Consider the following 22,771-nt stretch of genomic DNA (forward strand, 5'->3'; position numbering starts at 1 on the left):
AAGATAACAAAAACATTTAAAGGCTAACTACTCCAACAGAAAAGCTTGGATTCTTAAATACAAGAATCTTAAGTAGAAGTCAAGCTACAGAGTAAATACTAAGGAGAGAGTAGAGCTATGCTCTGTAAAGTTGTAGAAGTCTACAGAAAGCAGAGGGAAAAATGGATAAATTATAACTAAAACAGTGACAGATATTGAAACAAAAGATGTTCATGCAAGGAAGAATCTGAGAAGAAGATAAACAAAGGAGAAAATGAGATTTATTTTTGCTCCTGGAGCTCCCTTAGGGATTTAAGACTTTTTTCTTTCCTGACAGGGTTACAAAATGGATGACCTGTTAACATCCTACGTACGCCTGCTCATGAATGCTGTAAACAAGCAAAAGAACCTCCCAGCCTGAGAGTGGAAATAGAGCCCATGATCTATACTTGTGCCAAACTACCTGTAATTTCATATCCCAGAAGAAATGCCATTTAAAAATATTAATCTTGATGATTGATCTTCTGATCCAGCTCTGAATGAACTGAGTTGCTGAAATACTACTACAAGAAAAGCTCAAGTCAGCATGTGCTTTCAGATATCTGTAACACTTCTGTCTTCGATGTAGTATGAGAATTTCATTCAGATATTGGATTTAGAGAAAGTTTAGATGGACTTTAATGTTCTGTGGGAGTGGGGAAACCCTGTGAGGACCCCTTCTAATAGTCTGAATCTCCTCCATTTTAAGACAGACACACATTAAGAGCTGTCTTTCTTTTGTGAAGAAAATGCCCTTTATTGTATATGCTCTTACCAAATGCACAAACTCCAAGAGTCTTTGGAAACAAGTAATGCAATTTTTTCCCTATTGGCAATTCTAAGAGTGGAGAGATGCCATTTAGTAGTAGATAACTGGACACTTTGAAAGATGAGATGCTGGGTTTCATCCTCTGGTCCCTAGGTTACACACCATGAAATGCTGCACATTTCAGTAGACTGACAGCCAATAACTATCAGAATGTAACTGTCCTCCCTGCATGCTGCTAAACTTGCAGGCTGTCCCCTGACTTACCATGGCCCTGCTTAAATTAAATAGTCTTCATTCTTCCACATTTTATAACACTCTTGGAAACTAACAACCACTTTCTACTGTGCAGTTTATAGTAAACTCTGAAATGCGTCTGGGGTTTGGGCCCATCACTCTTAGTTGCTCCTATTTCAAGATATAGATGAGCTACTCAATGCAAATCAGAATTGAAGAATTCAGTCTAACAAAGGTCTGTTGAAAAGAGACTTTGCTGCTCTACAAAAATGTTCTGTTTGGAGTTATGCAGACATTCCTTCATGAGACAATCATAATAGCTTTAATTTGTCCTGATCTTTTCTGCTTCCTGTTTAGCAGACAGCTTGAGTGGTAAAATTTAATTCAGCACTTGTTCATCTCTAAGGGCTTTGTAGAAACAGCTTTGGTGCCACGGGAACCAGAGTGTGCTCCGAGTGTGTAAAGCAGATACAGACTGTGGCGGGAGTAAGCTTAGCTGCTTCTCCCTCAGAACAAATACTCCTCCCTTGCTCCCAGTGAAACATGAACATGTCTTAAAGCATTTACACCAAGTTCCTTGAGACACAATCAGGCAGTGCTGGAAAAGCAGCTCTGTCTGATCTCTCAGCTTTGCCAATGGATGCACAATGGTTCTCTTGTTCCCTCTGACATGTGTGTGCAAAATTCAAAAGCTGATGGGAGTTTTGTATATGGGTGGCAGGGAAGAGCCCCACTCTCTTTGTGCATCTAAATGAGTGCCACACCCATCAGAATAGCTGATCTCTTTGCAAGCAGTTAGATGCTCCTGCTGTAATCTCCATTGCTGGCAATGGAAACGCCGGAGCCTAATTACTCTGAGTGGTTTTATCATCCAGTGTCTAACTAACTAGCTATAAGTAAGAAATGTTCAACACTTTATCTGTACAAAAAGAAATTTTGCAGGCAAACTGTATTGTTTCTGGTTTTTAAATAAAGACTGCAGAAAATCAACCGCAATGTCTTTTTTTAACCAAGAAAAGTTAATGTTTGATCCAGATCCATATAACCCAAATCTGCTAAATATCCACTTTATCCTGTAAATGATCATAGCATCCCATCTGCTCATTACATACACAATACAATTGGTACAACACAGCCACTAAAAGGATGATACCCCTTTCGGCACATCCTCACCAACCAACACATCACCACAGAAGCAGCACAGGTCCAAAATGTGTATTCACCACAAAAGGGCCTCAGGTTTCAGCAATTCCAGAGTTCCTTGGAGTGGGTAATAGTCTCTGGCTAAGCACTGAAAATATAGTATTAACTGTACACTATATTTTTTGTTTTTCCATTTTTTTTGTGTAAAGATTTAAAATGTATTACAGTTAATACAAGAACATACAAAGGTACAGTATTACAGCATTTCAATCTACAATCATGTGTTTTGGTTAGACAGCTCAAACAATGTGTGATAAAGTGAGAGCTCTACATGGTGCAGAACCCATCAAGGCCTGAACCAAGGCAGAGAGCTACTAATTCTTTTTTCAGGCTAATACCCTCAGCACTTAACAGTGCTTTACAGACTAGTATAACCACGTTTATTACATGCTTGCCTGCCATCTATTCATTCCCCATCCAATCACTTCTGAAAGAGTGTCAGTGATATCATCTAATACCAATCATGCCACATCAGGAATTCTCTATAGAGAAGATGACCAGTGTTTGCCAGCAGTGCACAGACTGCTGTAAAAACACCAGGACACAAATCCTAGAGAGCAGATTAGTGCCATAAAGAAAGGCTGCAAGTGATTAGCACACTCTTTGAATAAAAACAAGCTTCACATACCATGCTTTCTAAAAGCAAAACTATTTTCAAGTGTACTCAGTGAGTGTTAGTGATTTTAATTAGGTATAAATGTGAAAGTAAACTATAAATGTATAGTATGAGGCAATATCTTTTAGTAAGTGTAGATTTCTGAGCCAAGTTCAATCTTCATATAAATCTCTACTCTCCAGTGGTGTGATGCTTAGGAAGAATTTGGCCAGCAGATCTATTTACAGCAATGGAAATAGCTGTTGACATCTTGACTATATTCATTAAGAATGAAACAAAACCCAACCTGTCAGCCTGCCAAGGCACTAAGGAGAACTTGTGAGTTCACACTATATTCTGCTTGGTTTTTAAAAAGTAGACTGACAGAAGTAGAGGAAGATGCGTGTTTTTAAACCACTTACAGCTATTTCTCCTACTCCTTCAATTCCACTCTCACAGGTATGCTGGTAATATAAACTACTGTAAGTCTGCACATTGCAGGCTATGGGCAGCAGAAGTAGGAGAAAAATGATTGTGAAAAATTAATAATTTAAGAGAATATCCCCTTCCATTAGTTTAGAGATCAGGGACTACAATTATTTTTTTCACCAATTAATTTTGCTAAATGTCCTGAAGATAAGGACATATTCCAAACCCTAGAGAACTGAAAAGCTTATCAAAGAGAATGATATCAACTATCCTTTGAACTATGAAGCTTTCTAGGTCTGCCAAACTTCTAACATGAGACAAGGTGAAAGCACACACTAAATCTTTACTGGCTACATAGAAATAATTCCATTCACCTTCACATACATGCATTTTCTATTGCTGAATGTGAGAGTGGCTGCTGAAAGAATATTACCTATTGGCTGCTAGTTACTTAGTCCTTCCATATTTACCAGAAATGTGTGTTTATGTGTTCCTCCACCACTCCCCAGGAGGCTGGGGATACACAGCTGCTCAGATTCAGCATTAGACATGGCCTGTGACTGAGATTACAATTACAGACTGGAATGTTTTATGGTGAGAAGAATCTGCATAACATACTGAGCTCATTTAAGTCAGAACTTCAAGTGTTTTATGCTGTGACAAAATGCCAAACAACAGGTTTGATTGTAAATGGAGGTCTTTGCAGGGCCACACTACTGCACCAAAAGACATGCTGCTCTTTGTGCCCTTAACTAAAAGACCATTTTAAGGCTGGTAAGAAAACAGTGAATAGCCACATGTTTTCCTAAAGCAGTGACACTGGAATCTACAGTGCAAATTGGTCAGGAGAAGATGAAAGAGCTTACTGCTAAAATTAGGCCTATCCCCTCATCATTGTTAGAGTGGATACACTATAACCCAGTTAAAAGATTACAGTAACTTACAGCAACAAAAAGCAAAGCAGCTGAGGGAAACTGAGTTAGCAAAGGCAGTGAAGATCTAAGAGATGGTCTCACATGTGGGATTCTGATCAGCTATCCAGGATTTCCCACCACTGCTTTGGTAACACTACTGCAGTTCCATGGGCATTGACCCAGCAAGCATGGTAACACAATTCTAAGGCAGACTATTGCCCCAATCCAACTGCTGCTCACACATACATGAAGTGGGGAAGCTTTAACTTCTTGCTACCTAATTCACCCATGGCTCCAGGGTGTTGTCTAGGCCCAACTGCTTTGCTCATATGACCGACTAAAGCAGCCATATTATGTAAGATTTAAATCATACAAAGGACAGTAGTCCTGGAGTGCTTGCCAGCCTTGTAAAGGGGCAGGCACAATCTCACAACTATTCATGGAAAGGGATTTTCAGGCTGCTTAGCTTAGTTCACCACAAGGCAGTCATCTCTGGGGGACTCAGAAGCTCACTGGGATCATATGTCGTGAGTGGGCTCAGGAACAGCACTGCTGATGGCTCACCTCTAATTGAGAATATCCAAAGTCAGTAAATTTCTCAGCACCTCAGGTTGTGGTAGCAGAGACAATAGGATCAGTGAAACCTCACTGGTGACAGGCAAAATTACAGAGAAGGACTACATGCTTGAGATGTTAGCATCATGTCTGAGATCCTCTTCTTAAGTACACTCAGGTCTAAAAAAGACAGATGAATGGGACTCTTATTTGAGTAAAAATTTTAAGAAGGGTTTTTTTTTTCTGCATAACATTACATTTGCCACAAACTGTAAACATTAGAAACTCCTTCATGTAATTGGGCTTTCTGGAGTATGACCAACAAGCATATACTTGCTTGGCAAATAAAGAGAGAATGGGAAAACTGAAGTGCTTAAATTGGTACCATGTTATTTATCCAATTTCCTTATGCAAAAAAGTAACCAGTGCTCCAGCCACACTGCCTCAGTAAGTATCAGCTATGCCAATGGACAGGACATGCTTTGTGTTGACCAGCAGAAGCTCTACCAGCCATGTAGTAGAGAACAGAAAATTAGTGTCAGTTCTAATAAAATATTTAGTTTCCCATAGCCACCTTTTCCTTAAGGAAGCCCGACTATTCTGAAGAGGCTCATGTGGCCCTGACAGCTGAAATCTCCTTAGTACTGAGCATGGAAGCAGCAAAGGAAACTTAGCTGCCTTAACACTGGGCCTAAGTGGGCAGTGCAGATGCCATAGCTATTGGTTCCTGGGCTTGTCCAGTAAACCTACAAACCAGAAGGACTAGGATATGGGATAGGGCACCCATATATTCTCTGTAGGAATCTGGAGAAAGACCAGAACTTTTCGCATGTAGTAAAGAATGACAACTTTCAGACTATTTGCCTTTATATTAAAAAACCTAAGAATTGCTTCACTCAGAGTAAGAAGAAAAATTCTAATATTCTGATTGAAAAAGAGCAAATCTGACATTTCTTCCAGCCCTACATTTAACCACTTTTTCCAAATTCCTTAGACTAGAGGAGTGGAAACAGTAGTACAATTCAACTGAGGAAGGAAAGACTGTGTAACTCCACAAAGGCAAAATGCAGTGTTAATAGCAAATTAATAATCAGCCTGCGTGCTGCTCAAGCAGAACTCATACTCCTCTTCCTGCCAGTGTTAATAAACAATTGCTTGAGAAAAGGGCCAGTCTAGATGCAAGAGACATCACCAGAAGCAGGGGAAGGTACTACTTATCTTTGGTTCCACTTCTTACTAATTGCTTCTGTAAGTAAAAGCTGCAGTGAGCAGCAGCTTGTGTTAAGAGTGCAGTCAGGAGACTGACAGACCTGTTTGCTTTAAGCAGAGTTTAAATCTAAAGCTTTAGGATGGATCTTCTTGGATGCCAGCTCTGACAACTTCTTCAGGCGTTTCTTCAGCTCCAGAGGGAATTTCTCATAGCACTTCTTGCACACAGGCTTCATGTCAAACTCCACAAATTTATTCCTTTAATACAAAGAACAGTTATTAAAATGGTATTTGCAAATCATATGCTTCACTAATTTTAAAGATTTTGCTTTATATATGCATGCAACAGTCTATAATAATAATTTTGTTACTATAGAATGCAAGTGTCACTTCAGAGGTCCCCTCTGGGATGAATGAGAGTTCCTTCAAACGGCCAGTGGAGCCAACCCAGCAGAGTAGGATAAAGGTTTGTACTTGAGAAAGGAGAAATGTAGGATTGCTTTTTTTCTGTCCCTCTTCTAGATATTTGAGGTAAATAGCACATATTTTTCAAAATAATCTATGCAATAGCAAATATTGTCATTGAGAGGAGCAACCACAGTTAAGGAGACATGGAAGCTGCAGGTTGTTCAGGACAGACAGTTCCTCAAAGAGGAACTTCCCTCTGTACTGCTGAAGGAGTCCCCCTCTTACCCAACCTCCTTACAGAATAGATTAATGAAGGAAAATAAATCAGAGAGGATGCTGAGTGTCAGCTCCCTTTTAGTGCTGAAATCAGTGGAATTATAAGCACCTGCTCCCACAGAGAAAAGGTATCTTGGCCTTCAGAGAGGCAGTGGCTCATGGCTCCTCCAGGCTGACAGCCTGCCTTAGAGGCAAAGGTCTCACACAGCCCAAAAGATAAACACTGACTTACTTCAGTGTGAGCCTGACGTTGCAGGTGGAGCAGGAGAAGCAATTCACACACCAGGCCTTGTTAAGAGCTGATACCACTGCAAAAGTAAAAGCACCAAGTTAGAGGAAACTGATTATTTGAATTCAGATTTATATCCAAATTCAAATGAGGCCAGATGTGAAAACAAACACTGTCGTGTTGCAACTGTGGGACTGCAACAGCTGCACTAACAAATGAAACGAGGACAGCAACCCAAAGCAAGGAGAGAACAAATCTTACCATCTCCCTCTATCACGTGGCTGCAGTTGTAGCAGACATCTCCAAAGAGCTGCACAGAAGAAAAAAGAATAAGAACTCATGTTGCTGACTACTCATGGTCCCCAAATTACACAGCTGGTGTGAACATTAGATACTAATAACCAAAGAATTCCCAGATACAGCAGTGGCCCCCAAATATACCAATTTAAATCTCCTGAATAACTTCTCATACACTTGCCAAATAGTCTATGTTCCTTTGGATCTCATACCAGTAAATACTACAAAACCTTTTTTGTTGATGCCTTACACTCTAGTACTGTTATGGGATGTTAAAGTCCTGTATATGTGGAGAAGAAAGGATGGGTAGAGGATAATGCTTAGTGTAGACAAATATCTCCTGATGCTCAACTACAAACACCAAAACAAAACTATTGCTAAAATACAGCTACTATCAGAACACCAACACATACCTCTTATGAGAGAGTAATTTATGTGACAGAAGAAAATACCAAACCAGAAAGCTGTTCAATTGAATCACACTGAAAAACCAGGGTTTGATTGATTTTTCTATTTTTTTTTCATTGATCTACTATTCTATATTTTAGACAACACAATGCTGACAGAAACAAGTAACTATCAAAGAAGCCCACACAAATACATCAGAAGTAAAATCACACGGATTTTAATCTCAACCCATGGTCAATGATTTTCTATCAGTGGCACAAATTAAAATCAGTATCCCCAAGACATTTCTATTCTTTTTTCAGCATCACTTTTCTATTTTCTATTATTTTTCTATTAAATCTGACTAATTTCTTAATATTTCATTGCCTCTACAAGTGCAGATTATGCAAAATCTGCACAGCTTTGCATATATAAAACACGAAAAAGCATTTGGCAGACACAAGTACCTACAGCACAGATGGCTGAATTTACCTGATTATAATGAGTCTCACAATAAGCCAGCCCTTTTTTTTCGTAGTGTCGGTGCCCCAAGAATGGCTTCTCACATTTGGCACAAACAAAATGCTGTAAAAGAAAAAAAACCAAAACATTCCATGGCAGGCTCAACAACTTTCCCATCACCAGGGAAAAATATGGCAACAAATCGTAGCTCAATGCCTGACACTTGATCACAGAACAGGTTGGGTTGGAAGGGACCTTAAGGCTCATCTCATTCCAAACTGGCCTTGGACACTTTCAGGGATGGGGCAGCCACAGCTTCTCTGGGAAGCCTGTGCCAGGGCCTCAGGACCTTACAGTGAAGAATTTCTTCCCAATATCTAATCTAAATCTATCTCTTTCCATTTAAAGCTGTAACCTCTTAATGCTTTAATGAAGCATAGACAGGAAAGATCTTCGTGGAAGCAAAAAAAAGGAGGTGATATTTAGTCTATTTATAGTAACTAAGAGTTGTATTAAAGATAGGTTGAAGACCTGCTGGAAGGGCAATCATCTTGTGTCTATCCTGATAGGCTTGTGGAACATTATCTTGCTTATTTCAGGGAGAAGAAGCAGGAATATACACATAGTTGGTATGAATACACCTCAAATGAGCAGCAGCATCTCTCTCAGGTCAAGCATAATGACTGAAACAAAGATGACTAAAAATCTTCAGAGTAAGATGTGATAGCTCAGCTGAAAGCTGCAGAAACAATGAGCTGAAAAGGGTTAAAAAGCAAGAATTGCTCAGCTTTCAGTAAAAATTCCAACAGTGTTATGTGCCTGGTAACTCGAATTGGAGAGGATATATCTAAGTACATCATACAAAATATGTAAATTTATTAGTAAGTAAATGCTTTTCAGTGAACCCTATTCTGCAAGTATCTTCACAAAGCAGCTCTTGAAGGAAGTTCCATATCCAGAGAGGCCTCACCTCAACATGCCATTGCTTGCCCAGAGCGTTGACCACGCGGCCCTCGATGGGCCGGCGGCAGGCTCCGCAGATGGGGATGCCCATCTTGTCGTGGCACGGCAGGCAGTACAGCTCCCCCTTCAGCTCCCGGGCCTCGGCTGTCAGCTCCTTCCTGGCAACACAGACATGGCCCTGGACATGTAGCAACACTCAGGGAAATCCTCCAGTGCCCAGGAGGAAGTTTTGGAAGACTAAACTTGAAAGTTAATGTTGGCAACATTCACACTACAAATGCAGTCATTAAGTTTAGCTAGTGAAATACAGTTACTGTCAAGTCATCTTTCTAAAATTGCTTTCTCAGTTTGCCAGACAAGAACATATGTGGAACATCATGTCTGCAGCTGGATATTCTCACAGACATACGACGTACATTACATAGACACAGTAGCATGCTAAGACTTGAGGTACCTTTGAATGGGAGAGGTACAAGAACATCCTAGCAGTGCTCAACACTGCATTTACTTGCACTGTTACCCAGTCTGGGGTAGCACTATGCCCAGTTAAAATACCTTCATGGTAAGTAATTCAGGTCTGACAGGTATCAGTGTGGCAGTGGACAGTGCTACAAGACTGACACACTCATCAAGCCATCTTTTTTTTTTTTAAGTGAAACTATTTTGGACAGCCTTCCTGTCTTTGGAAAACTCTGCTATGGTAATCTGCACACAGCCTTTCATATAAGTTCATGCCAAGGAACTATTTTTACTTTGATTACAAACTAGCATTATCCAATGTTAGAATAAGAGAACATTGAATGGCAAAATAAAACTAAAATTCCTGTAGCTTTTCCAAACTTATTTCAGTTTCTCCTTACATAATTTCTCAACAATGTAAAGGCAGCAAAGTTTAGACTTTGGGAAGGACTGCCCTGCTGACTCAACTGTTTGTCCCTCTCCTTTTTTGTCAGAGTTTACAGTATGACAACATACCCACAGTGGGTGCAGTTGAAGTGATCTGGATGGTAGGAATCATTCCTGAACATCAGGGGCTGCTCATCAATGATCAAGTGGCACTTCTGACAGATGTACTTGCCCAGTCCCTTAGCTTTTTCACGGTTGTGGCATGGCCTGCACAGGTGCCTGGTTGAACAAAGTAAAGGAAAGAAAATATTAAGAAACTCTTTCTCCTAAAACAACATATACTACATACTGTAGGAAGTACCTAGGAAGTACTTTTTGTAACAGAACTGTCCTCTGAGGTCAGACTAAACATAATTCAGTTTGGTATCCAGTGTTTCACACCAGTAGCAAAGAGAAGAATAAGAGTATAAAGCAGTCGCACAGCTGTATTTCCTTAGAAGACTACTCCAACATTCACTGATTTATATGCTATCAGGGGTATCACCCACTCATTCTTCTAGGGATCCTTTCCAACCCTCTAGACTTTTCTGACAGCTGGGCAAGGAAAGGTGGCAACACCCTCTATCTATAACTAATGGATCCCACCACAGCAGAGGCATTACAGCACTGGGAGGGAGACAAGGAGAGAGAATAAAATGTATCAAACCAAACTGCATTGCTCGAATGGCTGGATCCCTCAATCTTCAGTACTTAGGAAAAACAAGTGAGCTCTTCTTGCCTACAAATTCCTTTTACTTCTAAGTTAAAGAAAATTAAGAACTATGCAATTTTATGTGGTAAAAAAAGCTGTATTCCTAGCACATTTTCTTGAACAAATTAAAAGCACACTTCTCAGGCAAAGGCATAAAAAAAATTCTGAAGGCTGACGGCAGCCACCAGTTTTATCCCAACATTTAGGAGCTCTGAGGAGAAGCTGTTCAGTTTACTTGCCTACTGCCTATCCCTCTAGCTGTAATGCTGTGAACTGGGAAGAATTTGTGATAAAAGAAAAATGACATAAGAATGAATTCTGTGGGTTGCTTTTTCCCCAAACCAACAAGTCTGCTTAATTCCTTTCACTGTTTCACTATGTCAAACACTCACTGAGATTTACAGGTAATTCTCAAAACACATCAGACAAAAGAAAAAGTTAAAATGGAAAGATCAGATTCATGGACTAAGTAGCAGGTTCTTCACAGGGCCCCTTCCAAAATTCTGCTCTGATGCATTACTTACCCTTAAATCTGTGAAATAGGGATAAGAATACAATACATGTTGTTATGAGACCCCAAACATTTATGATTCTCATCTGGCAGGTGCCTGTCTAAGTATCATTATTATTCTCTCCAAATCTGAGCCCTTCTGTCACCAAGTGTCTCTGTCCAGGGCTGGAAGTACTGTCCGCCCAGACGGAGTCCAGAAAAAGCAGACAGCACCCCATTATAAGGAAAAATGCAGCTGTGCTCATCTCAGCATAAAGGCATCAATTTTATTCAGCACTGTCAAATGCAGAGCAATTATACAGGGCTGGACACAGGGACCCCGAAGCAAGAGTCCTGAAAGAGACCCCTCTCATTCAGCTGAATGAGATGCCTTCAGCCATTTGCACTGATAAACCATTATCAACCCCCTCCCCAGTCACAAACTCTCTGCCCTCCCACAGACCCTCTCTATTGGAAGCAAAGGGAAGTGTTGGACAGGCTAAGCTGTTACCATAGCAGCCTCCCCTCTCCCTCACCCTCTCCCCCCATCCCCCTTTCCCACCACTATGGAATTATCCCATTCTGAAGTGTCCTGTTGTGTCTGTTAATACTAGATTTCCCCCAAACAATGCACCTCTCCACCCTCCTAAAATAATCACGGGACTCCAAGGATTCTGTGTTTAGGGCTGGGGCCTCAGCAGCAGCCTTCAGTAAGCACCATGAACACTGGCACATTCATGCAGGATACTCATATCTACACCAGCAGCAGCAGCCCCAGTGCCAAGAGCTCAGCTGGGATGAAGACTGCCCCTCAGTGCTGGGGTGTCCTCTCCCCTGCTCTGCTGTGTGACTGAGCTGATAATGTGCTATCAGAGCAAGGAGGACACTATATAGAAGGACTCCCCTCTCTGCTCTCAGCAACTCTGCAACTGTGCACTCCCTTGGAATCATCTTGTTTGCTCTGCTCTGTTTCTACCTAGCCTGCTGTCATCAGAAGGACTTTGTTGAGATATTCCCCAAAACGACCCTACACTCCACCCACAGGACTGCATTGTAAAGAGGTAAGAGACCAACTTTTGATAGTAGGGGCTTTAGGAGCTTTTTTTTTAAGGAGCTTTCCTAATGGCATTAGTTTTAGCTGGTGCCAATGAGGAGCAGCACACATACTGAGGTGGATTAACATAATGGGAATGTCTGAATCTAAGAATAGGCAGCATTTTCTGAATTTCAAAGAATAATTTCCTCGCCTTTCTTTATGTCACTCCCTCAAAACAAAAAGGGTTTTCAAACTTTTGTACCTAATGTATATTCATTTGTGCCAATTTTATGGTATGTCTAGTGCTCTCTGACACTGCTCTGATGGTCACAACAACCAAGTATTTCAGCTGAAATACAGGCTCAGCAGCGAGTGATTTTCAGGAGAATAACTTCAGTCAGAAATGGACTATTTCCAACTCAGAGTACTTTGAATGAAAGATAGGAGACACTCATTTGACAAGACACTAAACTCATAATCATAAAAACGCACAAACCAGTATAATCATTTCAGAAACTGCTCTAGCTGAGAGCAAGAATTGCAGTTTCTGATACCTACAACAAACCCTAACTTACAGGTCAGTTTATCTGCAGTGGGCAAACAAAAGCTCCAAACTAGCACAACGAGCTTAAGATTTCTCCGGCTAGAAAATTCTTTCATTAATGACAGACAGAGCAACTGCTGAAAGAGTGATTGTGTCCATACTGACAGCCTTGTGGATTGTCCTCTTGCTTGCTTCTGAGCAGAAGAGAAACAGGGCATAAAATATGGCCAGTGTGCATGCATGTATTTCAAATGAGCAGTGACATCCCCATGCAGCTCAGCCCTGGGAGGCCTGGGATAATGGCTCGTTCCAGAACAGTGCTCTGTTTAGCAATACGTAAATCACTAAATATTCACACAACACCAAGAATGCAGTCCAAGCAGAAATTACTGAATAATGAGCCAGACTCCTAAACGAGTATTCTGTCTGTGGAATGAAAGCCTCTTGCACCATACAGCTTAACACAGACTACACATTTTAGGTCATTTGTGAAGGTTTCTAGTTCACTCTTAGCATTTATACAGACTATAGGAATCCTGGTGCTTTGTCTGTAAGCATAAAAAACGTAAACACATTTATTTTAAATTTATATAATATAAATAATTTATACTGTTTAGGATAAACCCAAGGAGAATATGAGTGGAATTGCAAATAACTGCAAAGGGCTTTCAAATCTTCTAGAGAACACAGTCAGAGAATTATTACTTTTCTAAAGCTGTAGAATTTTGTTGCAAACATGTCAAGTCTAAAAATAAGCCAAACAATTAATTCTAATGACATGATGGCTTTCTTCTGAATCTACTCAAGTGCTACACCACTATTTTCACCCAATAACTAGAATTACAAAAAAACACAAACATTAAAGCTGTAATTAAAATTTCCTTTTAACTTAAAAGATAAGCAAAATTAGAAAGAAGACCACTTCCTTTTTCTATAACTTCTAACCAGGCAATAAAAACATCTCCCTTCACCTTCCTCTAAAAACTATGAAGGCTGTCATTTGCAAAGACTGAATCTATTTCAATTTTATTACTGGTCCTAAGACTCTCTCTTCCTGACACTGATATACTGGGCTTCCAGATAGCTCTGACATTCTCTTTTCTACACCAACTCACAGCATTTTGCACCAAAAGCACGTCTGTATAGAAATCCATAGCAGATTTAATGCTGTCATCAATGAGGATAAAAATCTCAACTTTGAAGTCTTGCCAATTCTAAGTCTGGCACTGACATGCAGCCAAATCTGAAATTCCAAGATCTGTCTTAGGAAATCAATTCAAATACAATTGGTTAAGTGTATCATGTTGTCAAACCCCTAATAATTAGCTAGTAAAAAAGTCTGCTTACTCCATCACTTTGGAAACTGATTTAAAGCATTATCAATAAGACAAGAGCCATCTCAGTCTGTTCCATCAGACAACCCTGGTTTCTGCTTTTTCAGCTGCTCCAAGCCAGCGCTTAGTGCTTGCTCAGGTGTCACAACCATGGATAGAGCAATGTTTAATAAGACTACCCTATTCCTGACAGGTGTGACAAAGATCAAATTTACACTTTTTGCAGATGAAAAGCATAACTAAATGATGGGCCTGACACAAAAAAACCTCAAAAAAACAACAAAAAAAAAAGCTTAATAGCTAGAACATGAGGTGATAAGCACCATCATAAATTAACAGCCAGTAAAAAGGCACGGTCTAATGTGTTTCTCTTTTGGTATGCAATAGAAAAACATGTCTTTAAACTAATTCCATCCAGGGACGTAGAGTATGTGAGTCAATGTTACTATCCCATACACACTTTAAACTCTTGGGTTCCAGAATACTAGCAGATTTTACTTTGTAAGGGACAAATGAATAATATAAACAAAAAATTGTGGCCTCTTCTGCAAATTTGTGACCTTCACGTGAAAAAAAACACAGCAGGGTATTTTCCTTTTGTATGTGAAAGCACAATTTCACAAGTATTTTTATAAAGACAGAAGGACTGTACAGTCTTCCTTGAACACGCAATTGCAAGTAATGGCAAGATAGCAACTTGTTATAAGTACTCAAATCCAGAAGGATATCCAGGCAATGCATGAAGTAAGAAGGGCCCTCTGTGGCCATAAGAAGAACTTCCAGTTTCTGAATTTCATCCAGTCTCCCTGCTGTTGACTTTGTCTCTCCAGCTGTGAACCAAACAGAAGTGATCCAGCACATTAATCTCCAGCTATTCCAGTTTTCTGTTCACCTGAAAGTACCACAGCATCCAAACTGAAGATATTAATTACCTTGGAATTTTCTTACATTTTGCAATATATTTGTTTGTCCTTAATCCCATTTCAGTTCTCTATGATCCCAATATTTTTAGAGATCTGAACAATGAGTTCTGCTGGGGAGCTGGACGCAGTGAATAATGGATAATTCAGGCTGACCTGTCATACTGATGCTAGCAAACAGGAGACATTGCTGACTTTCACGCGTGGGTTTTTGTTCGGTTTTGTTTGTTTGTTTGTTTGTTTGTTTGTTTGTTTTCCACAAACCCAGGCTCTTTCATAATACACTGTCTTAATTCTTTCTCATTTAGGGCTTTTTTTTCTTCAGAACTGTGGGGGAAAATGAATGGGCCAGCAGATTCAAGCCTGCTCTTCAACTGCTCAAATCAATCAAATTTTGCTTTGGAAACATCAGAGCAATGTGGCAAAGAGACACACCTTGAGAACATGATTTTTGCTGCTTTCTACTTTCTAGACTTCATCCTGGCTTTTGCTGGCAATGCCCTGGCTCTTTGGCTCTTCATCCGGGACCAAAAGTCAGGCACACCTGCCAATATTTTCCTGATGCATCTTGCTGTGGCTGACTTGTCCTTTGTACTGGTACTTCCCACCCGGCTGGTGTACCACTTTTCTGGAAACCACTGGCCATTTGGTGAGATCCCATGCAGACTCACCGGCTTCCTTTTTTACCTCAACATGTATGCCAGTATCTACTTCCTGATGTGCATCAGTGTTGACCGTTTCCTGGCCATTGTGCACCCTGTCAAGTCCATCAAGCTCCGCAGGTCCCGGTATGCCCACGTGGCATGTGTCTTTCTGTGGGTCATCGTTGGTGTGGCAATGGCACCTCTGCTGCTCAGTGTGCAGACAGTCCAGATGAAAAACACAACTGTCTGCCTGCAGCTCTACAGAGAAAAGGCCTCACGTCACGCCCTCGTGTCCTTAGCAGTGGCATTCACCTTCCCTTTCGTTACTACTGTGACTTGCTACTTGCTCATCATCCAGAGCCTGAAGAGTGGGAACAGAGTTGAGAAACACCTGAAGGAAAAAGCTGTCAAAATGATTGTCATGGTCCTGATGATCTTTCTAATTTGTTTTGTGCCATACCATGTCAATCGCTACATTTATATTCTCCATTACAACGGGACCAAAGCTTCCTGTGAAACACAGCGTCTCCTGGCCCTCAGCAACCGCATCACCTCCTGCCTCACCAGCCTCAACGGTGCCTTCGACCCCATCATGTATTTTTTTGTAGCTGAGAAATTCCGTGAGGCTTTGTGCAATCTGTTTTGTATTAAAAAGACCATCATGTTGACTCAAACTTATGAGGGTAAGACAAATGAAAGCTCACTAAGTGCCAAATCTGAACTGTGAACATGACTCTTGTCAACATCAGTGCTTCGTCTTAAGAACACTCTTCCAACAAAATCAGCTGAGAGCACAAATATGCAGAAAGACAGTCCACTCAGAGTCAAACTCATCCTGAGATGGGAAGTTCTGCTGTTTTTATGGAGCTGCCATTAACAAGAACCCCTCTGATCACAGAGATAACATGCGTTAGTTTTGCTGAAATTGCGAACAGGAGAACAATTCCACTGGTTTCCAAGAAATGAAACTGAGGGTTGAGCACTTAGGAATAGGGAAGGGGAAAATGAGAGAAATGGACCCATGTATTTAATTTTTTTTCAAGGAACGTAATTCCCAAAGCACTCAGTGCTTCCTCTGCACAATGCATATAGCCTGATTTAAAATTTCACATTGTGCCAGCAGTAGAGATCCACTCCCAAGATAAACATCCCTGATAAAAAAACCCCCACATTTGCACATCTTGTTCAAGTCTCTGAATTCAATGTGCTCATACGTAATAAAGAGAAAATTGGTACTAAATGGCAACAAGAAAAAAAAAAAAAAAAAAGAAAAAAGAAAAAAGACCAGAATGAAGCAATGAACCCAATCTGGACAGGAACTGAGACAGAAAAATTCCTAGCTTTAAGATGGTTTACAGCTCTTTTTTTGTGACTTATCTAGCAAGACTATCCCTTCATTATGGATAAAGTAGGGATTATCTTTATTCTCACTGATACAAACTGCATCCAGCAGAATATGTCTGGAAGTGACAGGCAAACTAGGGTAGACAAGGTACAATGAAAAGGGAAAAAAAGAACGCAAGGGTTTCCAACAATATTTATTAAGAGACTGCTTTTCAATACTATGGAGATACATATTATAGGAAATAATGTGACAGGTGAAATATATTATTACATAAATACACACTTCTATCTCTCTGCTATGCTTTCGGAAAGGAGCTCTTTACCATTTTAGATTAGGTCCACAACCTACAAAATCAAACATACTTTATCTTGCTTGAACTGCTTTTATCCTGACTGCTTCCCCAAAACATCCTAAGTGCTATTCCAACAGCCCATTCTAGCAAGGTGGGGTACCAAAAGAAAATCAATTATGTCCAGCTCAAAAAGCTAAAGCACAGAGGTTGCATGCGGTGTATGAAAAGGAAGAAGGAGTTGTGGGAACTCCCTGCTGGACAGGTACAAGTATTTGACCTTTTCTTCCTTCCTTCACCACTTAGTTAGCGAAAATATAAACTCTAGGAAACTACTAGGCTTTGCTCATAACATGTAAAAGTCTAAAATTAACTATGAACTGTGCAACACTGTTTGCTAACTGCTGGATTGTTTTATTTTCTTATAATGGTATGCTTTTGTATAAGCTCCCTTTTGTGTTTTTATTTCTTATTTCTGAATTAAATGCATTAATTGACCTCTAGGATTCATTCTTATATTTCTGCATTTAAGATAAATGATTTATGAAGACCACGTGGAATCACAGGCTGAAAAGACTTTGCTGTAATCATTGTGTTATTCTTTTGGGCTTTTGCTACATCTTGATTTCCTGCTCAGCAGCTTACTTGCTAAACAGCCTGCCTGAGATCACGTAATCCCTTTTTCTCACTTAATATGAAGTCTTCTGCCTGAAATCCCTGAAAATTCTGTCTTCTGCCTGAAATCCCTTTCTTTTCCAGAACGCATTCACTAGCCATTAAAATTTGAGTTTCTACATGTTTAATTGGATGAACTTCCTACCTAACAGGTTATGCCTAACGTTTTTTCTGTACCTTTTCAAGCTTTCCTTCTCAGTGTAAAACTGACCTCCTTCAGCATTCACAGCTGTATCAATAACACATTGATAAAACTTTCTGACCTCCTGCTCCATCTCACCTGCCAGCATTCTTCACAAAACCCAGGTCAGCAAGGGTTACATCGCAGAGCTCACAGCGGAAACACTCTGGGTGCCAGTTGTTGTTCATTGCCTTGATAACACGCCCAGTAATGAACTCACCTGCAAAAGGAAAGCATGAGATGAATGCAGAAAACAGTCTTATCAAAATCTATGGTCCTTCATAGTCCTTCCACTTCAATTCCATAATTACTATTACTGTCTAACTTTGAAAAAAACCCCAATTATTCCCACAACCAGGATAACCCAAAATCACTGCCAGTATCACGCTTTGCTCTCACCCAGAGCTTCAGACTCCTTAAAATGACCCCAACAATCCCAGCCCAAGGCTGGATGTCACAGTAATGCTGCAAGGTTTGCACACCCCTGCAGTTGTTAAGCCCTGGTGCTGATATTTGTCACTTCTTACCACATTCCCCGCAGCAAGGAGCAAACAGCATCTGGAAGTCATGCTCACAGTACTTCCTACCTTCAAACTGCAAACAAAACAAGAAAGAAGAAGCCCTCATGAATAACTAAACTACTTTTACATCTTGACAGTTCAGCATGATTTTCCATTGATATGACCATTTAGTCAAGGTCAGTCAAGTTTTCCAGTTCTAGCCCCCTACACACCTGTTCTTCAACTCCTAAAGGTTCTCTTTAAAGAAATATCCACAATATAGCTTCAGTCTATGGTGAATTTGCACAGCTAAATTAATAACAATGCTGCTACAAGATAGTAAAAATTCTGAACACCCCAATCCTTTTCCTATAATTGCCTTTAATTTCATTTTTGCTTTAGTTTAGTTCAGAACTACTACTCCTCCTACACGAGGCTAAAACTCAGGTCAAAATAAAATACAGCAAGTTTAAAGCAATGTGTTATTTAAAATATGTGCTTGTGCATATTCTGTAAAAAAACTCAACCTAGCTTTTAAATGGGTTCACTTATTTCAGCTGCCCAACTGGAACAGTTTGGTACACTATGTCTAAAAATAAAGACAAAAAATCACTTACGTGTAATGAAATATTAAGGCCAGGTTGGACAGTGCTTTGAGCAACCTGGCCCAGTGGAAAGTGGCCCTGATAGGGTTTGGAATGTGATGATTTGCAAGGTCTCTTCCAACCCAAACCATTCTGTGATGATTACAAAACACATTTTATTTACTTTTTGAAATATGTTTTACCCAAAGAGCAGCTTTTGCTATTACTGAAAGAATACATGAGAACAAAAAAAGGAAAATTAAGTTGAAAGTACCTCAAAAAAATGGCAACAAATGTTTAGGACTAAGAAACTAAACATGCAAGAAAGATGAGAATTCCTTGCATTTTACCACAGGTATTTCTCTTCTCTTCCAACCAGTCTGAGAACTCACCTCATAGAAGAGTCCCTCTGGAAACTGCCGAAAGCACTGAGCACAGACAAAGCAGTTCTCATGGTAAAGCTCCCCATTGCTGTTGACAATCCTCTCGGCAGGATCGAACCGCGTCTGGCAGCGCTCACACACGGCATTCGCCAGAGCATCAGACATATTACTGCAATAAAGACAAGAGCAAGAACATTTATAAACACAATAGCCCAGCTGCTTTAAACTCCCTTTTACATGAAAAAGTAAAAAAATCAATGAGTCACTGACATCAGTTAGGAATAGGGCTCTGACAACTCATATGTGGCAGATGAGGTCAAGGAGCAGATGTACCTATTGTGCACTTTTGGCTATTTCACAACATTTCACTTTATTACATCATCCTGCTAATAGCTCATAGCAAATATCCCAAATTTTTCACAAACCAGCAGTTTGAAGACAAGCAAACTCAATGATCCTGACTTCTTGGTCCTTCTGGTCTCAGGATGTGCACCTCAAGATGTAGATTTTCTGATGTACAACAAGCACTAATACCCCACTGCACTCTCCTCTTCATGGCCAGCAGTAACAAAGCACTTCCTCCTCTACAGTCCCCTGTCCTGACTAATTAGTTTAAATTGTCAAAAGCTTTTGTCAAAGCTATGGGCAGGGAGAAGTCCCTCTAGCTGACCTGGTCAATGCCTCAGCTTCTTTTCCTCAGAATGTGAGGCTAAAACCTCACTTACTAATCACATAAAGAACATTTTCTCTACCCTAAAATAAGGAGTCACCCTAACCTCTTTCACAAAATTTTCATGCTTACCATAATGCCAGTCTAAGTTAATACAGTTTTAAAATATATATCATATGTGCAAACCAGGAGGGAAAAATTACATCTCAGTTCTTGTTTGTTGAAGAGTATCCAATAGTATAAAACCTCAATATTATTACACTTTTAGATATAGAAAAATTGTTTTGTGACTACTGGACAACTTTTGAATTCTATGATTGGAAAGATTGCAGTTTTATAAGTGGAAGTATAAAAAATTGCCACCATGTTAAAAAAACCTCCAAACTATTTCTATAGTACTTTTCCTGAGGTAGGTAACATATGCACAAAATAAAACACAGCTTGCTTTACAAGGCATTTTTTCTTTCTTTTTAGATTCAAAGTTACTCTGAACTGATTTTCCATTGTTAGTGTTACTCAACAACCCAACATGATAGTCTCCCCACCTCTTCATGGAGAACAGTAATTCAATAAGCTTTTCCAGGAACAGAAAATTCTCCTTCCTCTGGTCAGCAACATTCCCCTCAAAACCAGGCCACTGTCTATATTCCAGGGCTTCGTGCCCTGAGCACAAATGGGACAAGCAGGGAGCAGTCTCACTCCTGAGGTAACACAACCAGCCCTGCATTCCAGCTGGTTGAGCTGAGCCAAGTGTCTCCCCTCTGCAGACTGCACTGACATCCTAGGCTGTGACCTAGAGTGACCCCTCAGTAAGAACAGACATTCTTTCTACCGCTGCAATTCCAAGGGAAGCAAAAACCAAGAGAGACCACAATAGTTTCAAGAATGGAGAACCAATTTAGCAAAAGTTTGTTACAACTTGTTTCCTACTTGCAGTACAAAGGATATGTAAAAAACAGACAAGGACTGGAATTATGGACAAAAGGAAATCCTGTAATTTCGTAAACTAGAGATCATAGGTTAAAGAAATGGTTTTTATCCTAACACAGCACCAAGGGAATAGGTCAGCACAAAAACATCAGTGTTTGCAGCAAAGCCAACACCTAATCAGCTTGGTTTTCAGTCACCAGTAGTAGTTTTCCAGCTACACCACACAAATCTGTACCAGGACTTGAAACCATAATCTTCCCTTAACATACTTTTTCCCTGTTGAAAAATTCAGCTCCTAAATTCCAAGACTTGAGCTAGCCAACAGCCAAGATTAATAGACTGATGTCATCATAGTGAAAAATCTCCTCTGGGAAAAAAAACCCAGGCAAACCAGCAAGTATTAAATGCTAGACACTAACAGCAAAGCACCGCCTTATGTTGTGTTTGTTGGTTGTTTTTTTATTTTATAAACATGAAATCAACATTTTAAAAAATCCTAGTTTTCTTTCTCCAAAGGGACCCACCAGTGCCAATAGCAACAGCAGGGTGAACTCTGCTAGACCAGAGCACCTCCACAAGGGCATTTCACAACAACCAAAGCCTGCAACCTGCACACCACGTTCCTGCATGAAACACAGCACAGCTGTGATACTTCACACCAGACACAGTGGGATTCCACACAAGACCCAGGGCTGTCTTGGCAAGAAAGTTAATGATGACACAGGGACTCCCTTGTGATGATGCTGCTGACAAGATTTCCTCAAAGGCATAAGAAAGACGATCATGATACAGTCTGAGCTGTCCATGCAAATGAGCTAATGAGTGTGCTTCATTATGCAGATGAGAGACACTATCAGCCCAGGAAAACATAAATGAAAGAACCAGTACAAAAAATAATTCAGCTCTCTGCCTCAGATAAAACTCAACTGAGAGTTTTGGGAAGAGCCAGACTACCAGGAGTCAACTGAACCACATCAGCTCCTGACCAATGTATCTCCTGCCATGCAAACCAGCAGCTGCAGCTCTGGCAATCCACAGCAAGAGTTTTGCATCCTTGCTCTTTCTCCATTTATAACTCTGCATCAGTTTTATTAAAATTTATTTTTTTATTAAAATTTATTAAAATTATGAAATTTTATTGTTTTGCACTCAAGCTACAATTTGCCACTTCAGCATTGCCCAAAAGATGTGACTCGGCATTAACATATGCCAAGTTCTTAATTTCCCAAGTACATACCCCTGTGTACCCTCTTACTTATACAAAAACAAGCACTTTTTCAACTAGCTCAAAGTTAAAATTAACCAAAGCTGGAAGGAGAGGGAGCACTGTGCTAATTCAGCACAATTTTATGATTCAGTTTACTACATTGCTGCAAAAGCACTTCTGCTGGCAGAAGGGAAGGGTAACAACACCTCAACCATCCTTTTGATAGCAGTACCAGGAGTAACCACAAAAGTTTGACTTGCCATGCCACTCATCAGATATTTACACTTAAATCTTTCCCACAAAGGGCAGTCCCCAGCATAGAGTGCTTCTTCTATTCTGTTGGCTCATTGATTTTTTGCTATTCAGTAAAATAAAGAATCTTCCTCTGTTTTAACAATAAGCTGGTGACACAAAGACAGGAAAGGCTGTTAAAACACAATGAGATCAGCATCCTGAAGTTATCCTGTCCTGCACAAACCCCCAAAATACCAGTG

At 40.1% G+C, this 22,771-nt stretch overlaps 3 protein-coding genes across 4 annotated transcripts in view; 2 read left to right on the top strand and 1 right to left on the bottom strand.

Annotated features, from left to right (window-relative positions):
- Positions 1-2,011, top strand: part of LOC130256607 (unconventional myosin-VIIb-like) — a 48,240-nt gene extending 46,229 nt beyond the window's left edge. Inside the window, exon 49 of the mRNA XM_056498361.1 lies at positions 317-2,011. Within this exon, the coding sequence (XP_056354336.1) occupies positions 317-400 (84 nt within the window). The 3' untranslated portion in view covers positions 401-2,011. The remainder of the gene's footprint in view (positions 1-316) is intronic.
- A 210-nt stretch (positions 2,012-2,221) lies between these two features.
- Positions 2,222-22,771, bottom strand: part of LIMS2 (LIM zinc finger domain containing 2) — a 29,938-nt gene continuing 9,388 nt past the window's right edge. For both annotated transcript variants that reach the window (XM_056498363.1, XM_056498362.1), the window contains exons 2-10: positions 19,480-19,639; positions 18,531-18,597; positions 18,103-18,223; positions 9,924-10,073; positions 8,956-9,106; positions 8,016-8,108; positions 7,101-7,149; positions 6,843-6,918; positions 2,222-6,184 (exon numbers count right to left, since the gene is read on the bottom strand). In XM_056498363.1, the coding sequence (XP_056354338.1) occupies positions 6,037-6,184; positions 6,843-6,918; positions 7,101-7,149; positions 8,016-8,108; positions 8,956-9,106; positions 9,924-10,073; positions 18,103-18,223; positions 18,531-18,597; positions 19,480-19,639 (1,015 nt within the window). In that variant the 3' untranslated portion in view covers positions 2,222-6,036. The remainder of the gene's footprint in view (positions 6,185-6,842; positions 6,919-7,100; positions 7,150-8,015; positions 8,109-8,955; positions 9,107-9,923; positions 10,074-18,102; positions 18,224-18,530; positions 18,598-19,479; positions 19,640-22,771) is intronic.
- Positions 11,982-18,096, top strand: GPR17 (G protein-coupled receptor 17). The gene is made up of 2 exons (XM_056498364.1): positions 11,982-12,096; positions 15,178-18,096. The coding sequence occupies exon 2, from the start codon at positions 15,209-15,211 to the stop codon at positions 16,238-16,240; it is 1,032 nt and encodes a 343-aa protein (XP_056354339.1). The 5' UTR covers positions 11,982-12,096; positions 15,178-15,208; the 3' UTR covers positions 16,241-18,096.

The sequence above is a fragment of the Oenanthe melanoleuca genome, chromosome 9, assembly GCF_029582105.1.
Source record: "Oenanthe melanoleuca isolate GR-GAL-2019-014 chromosome 9, OMel1.0, whole genome shotgun sequence".
NCBI lineage: Eukaryota > Metazoa > Chordata > Aves > Passeriformes > Muscicapidae > Oenanthe > Oenanthe melanoleuca.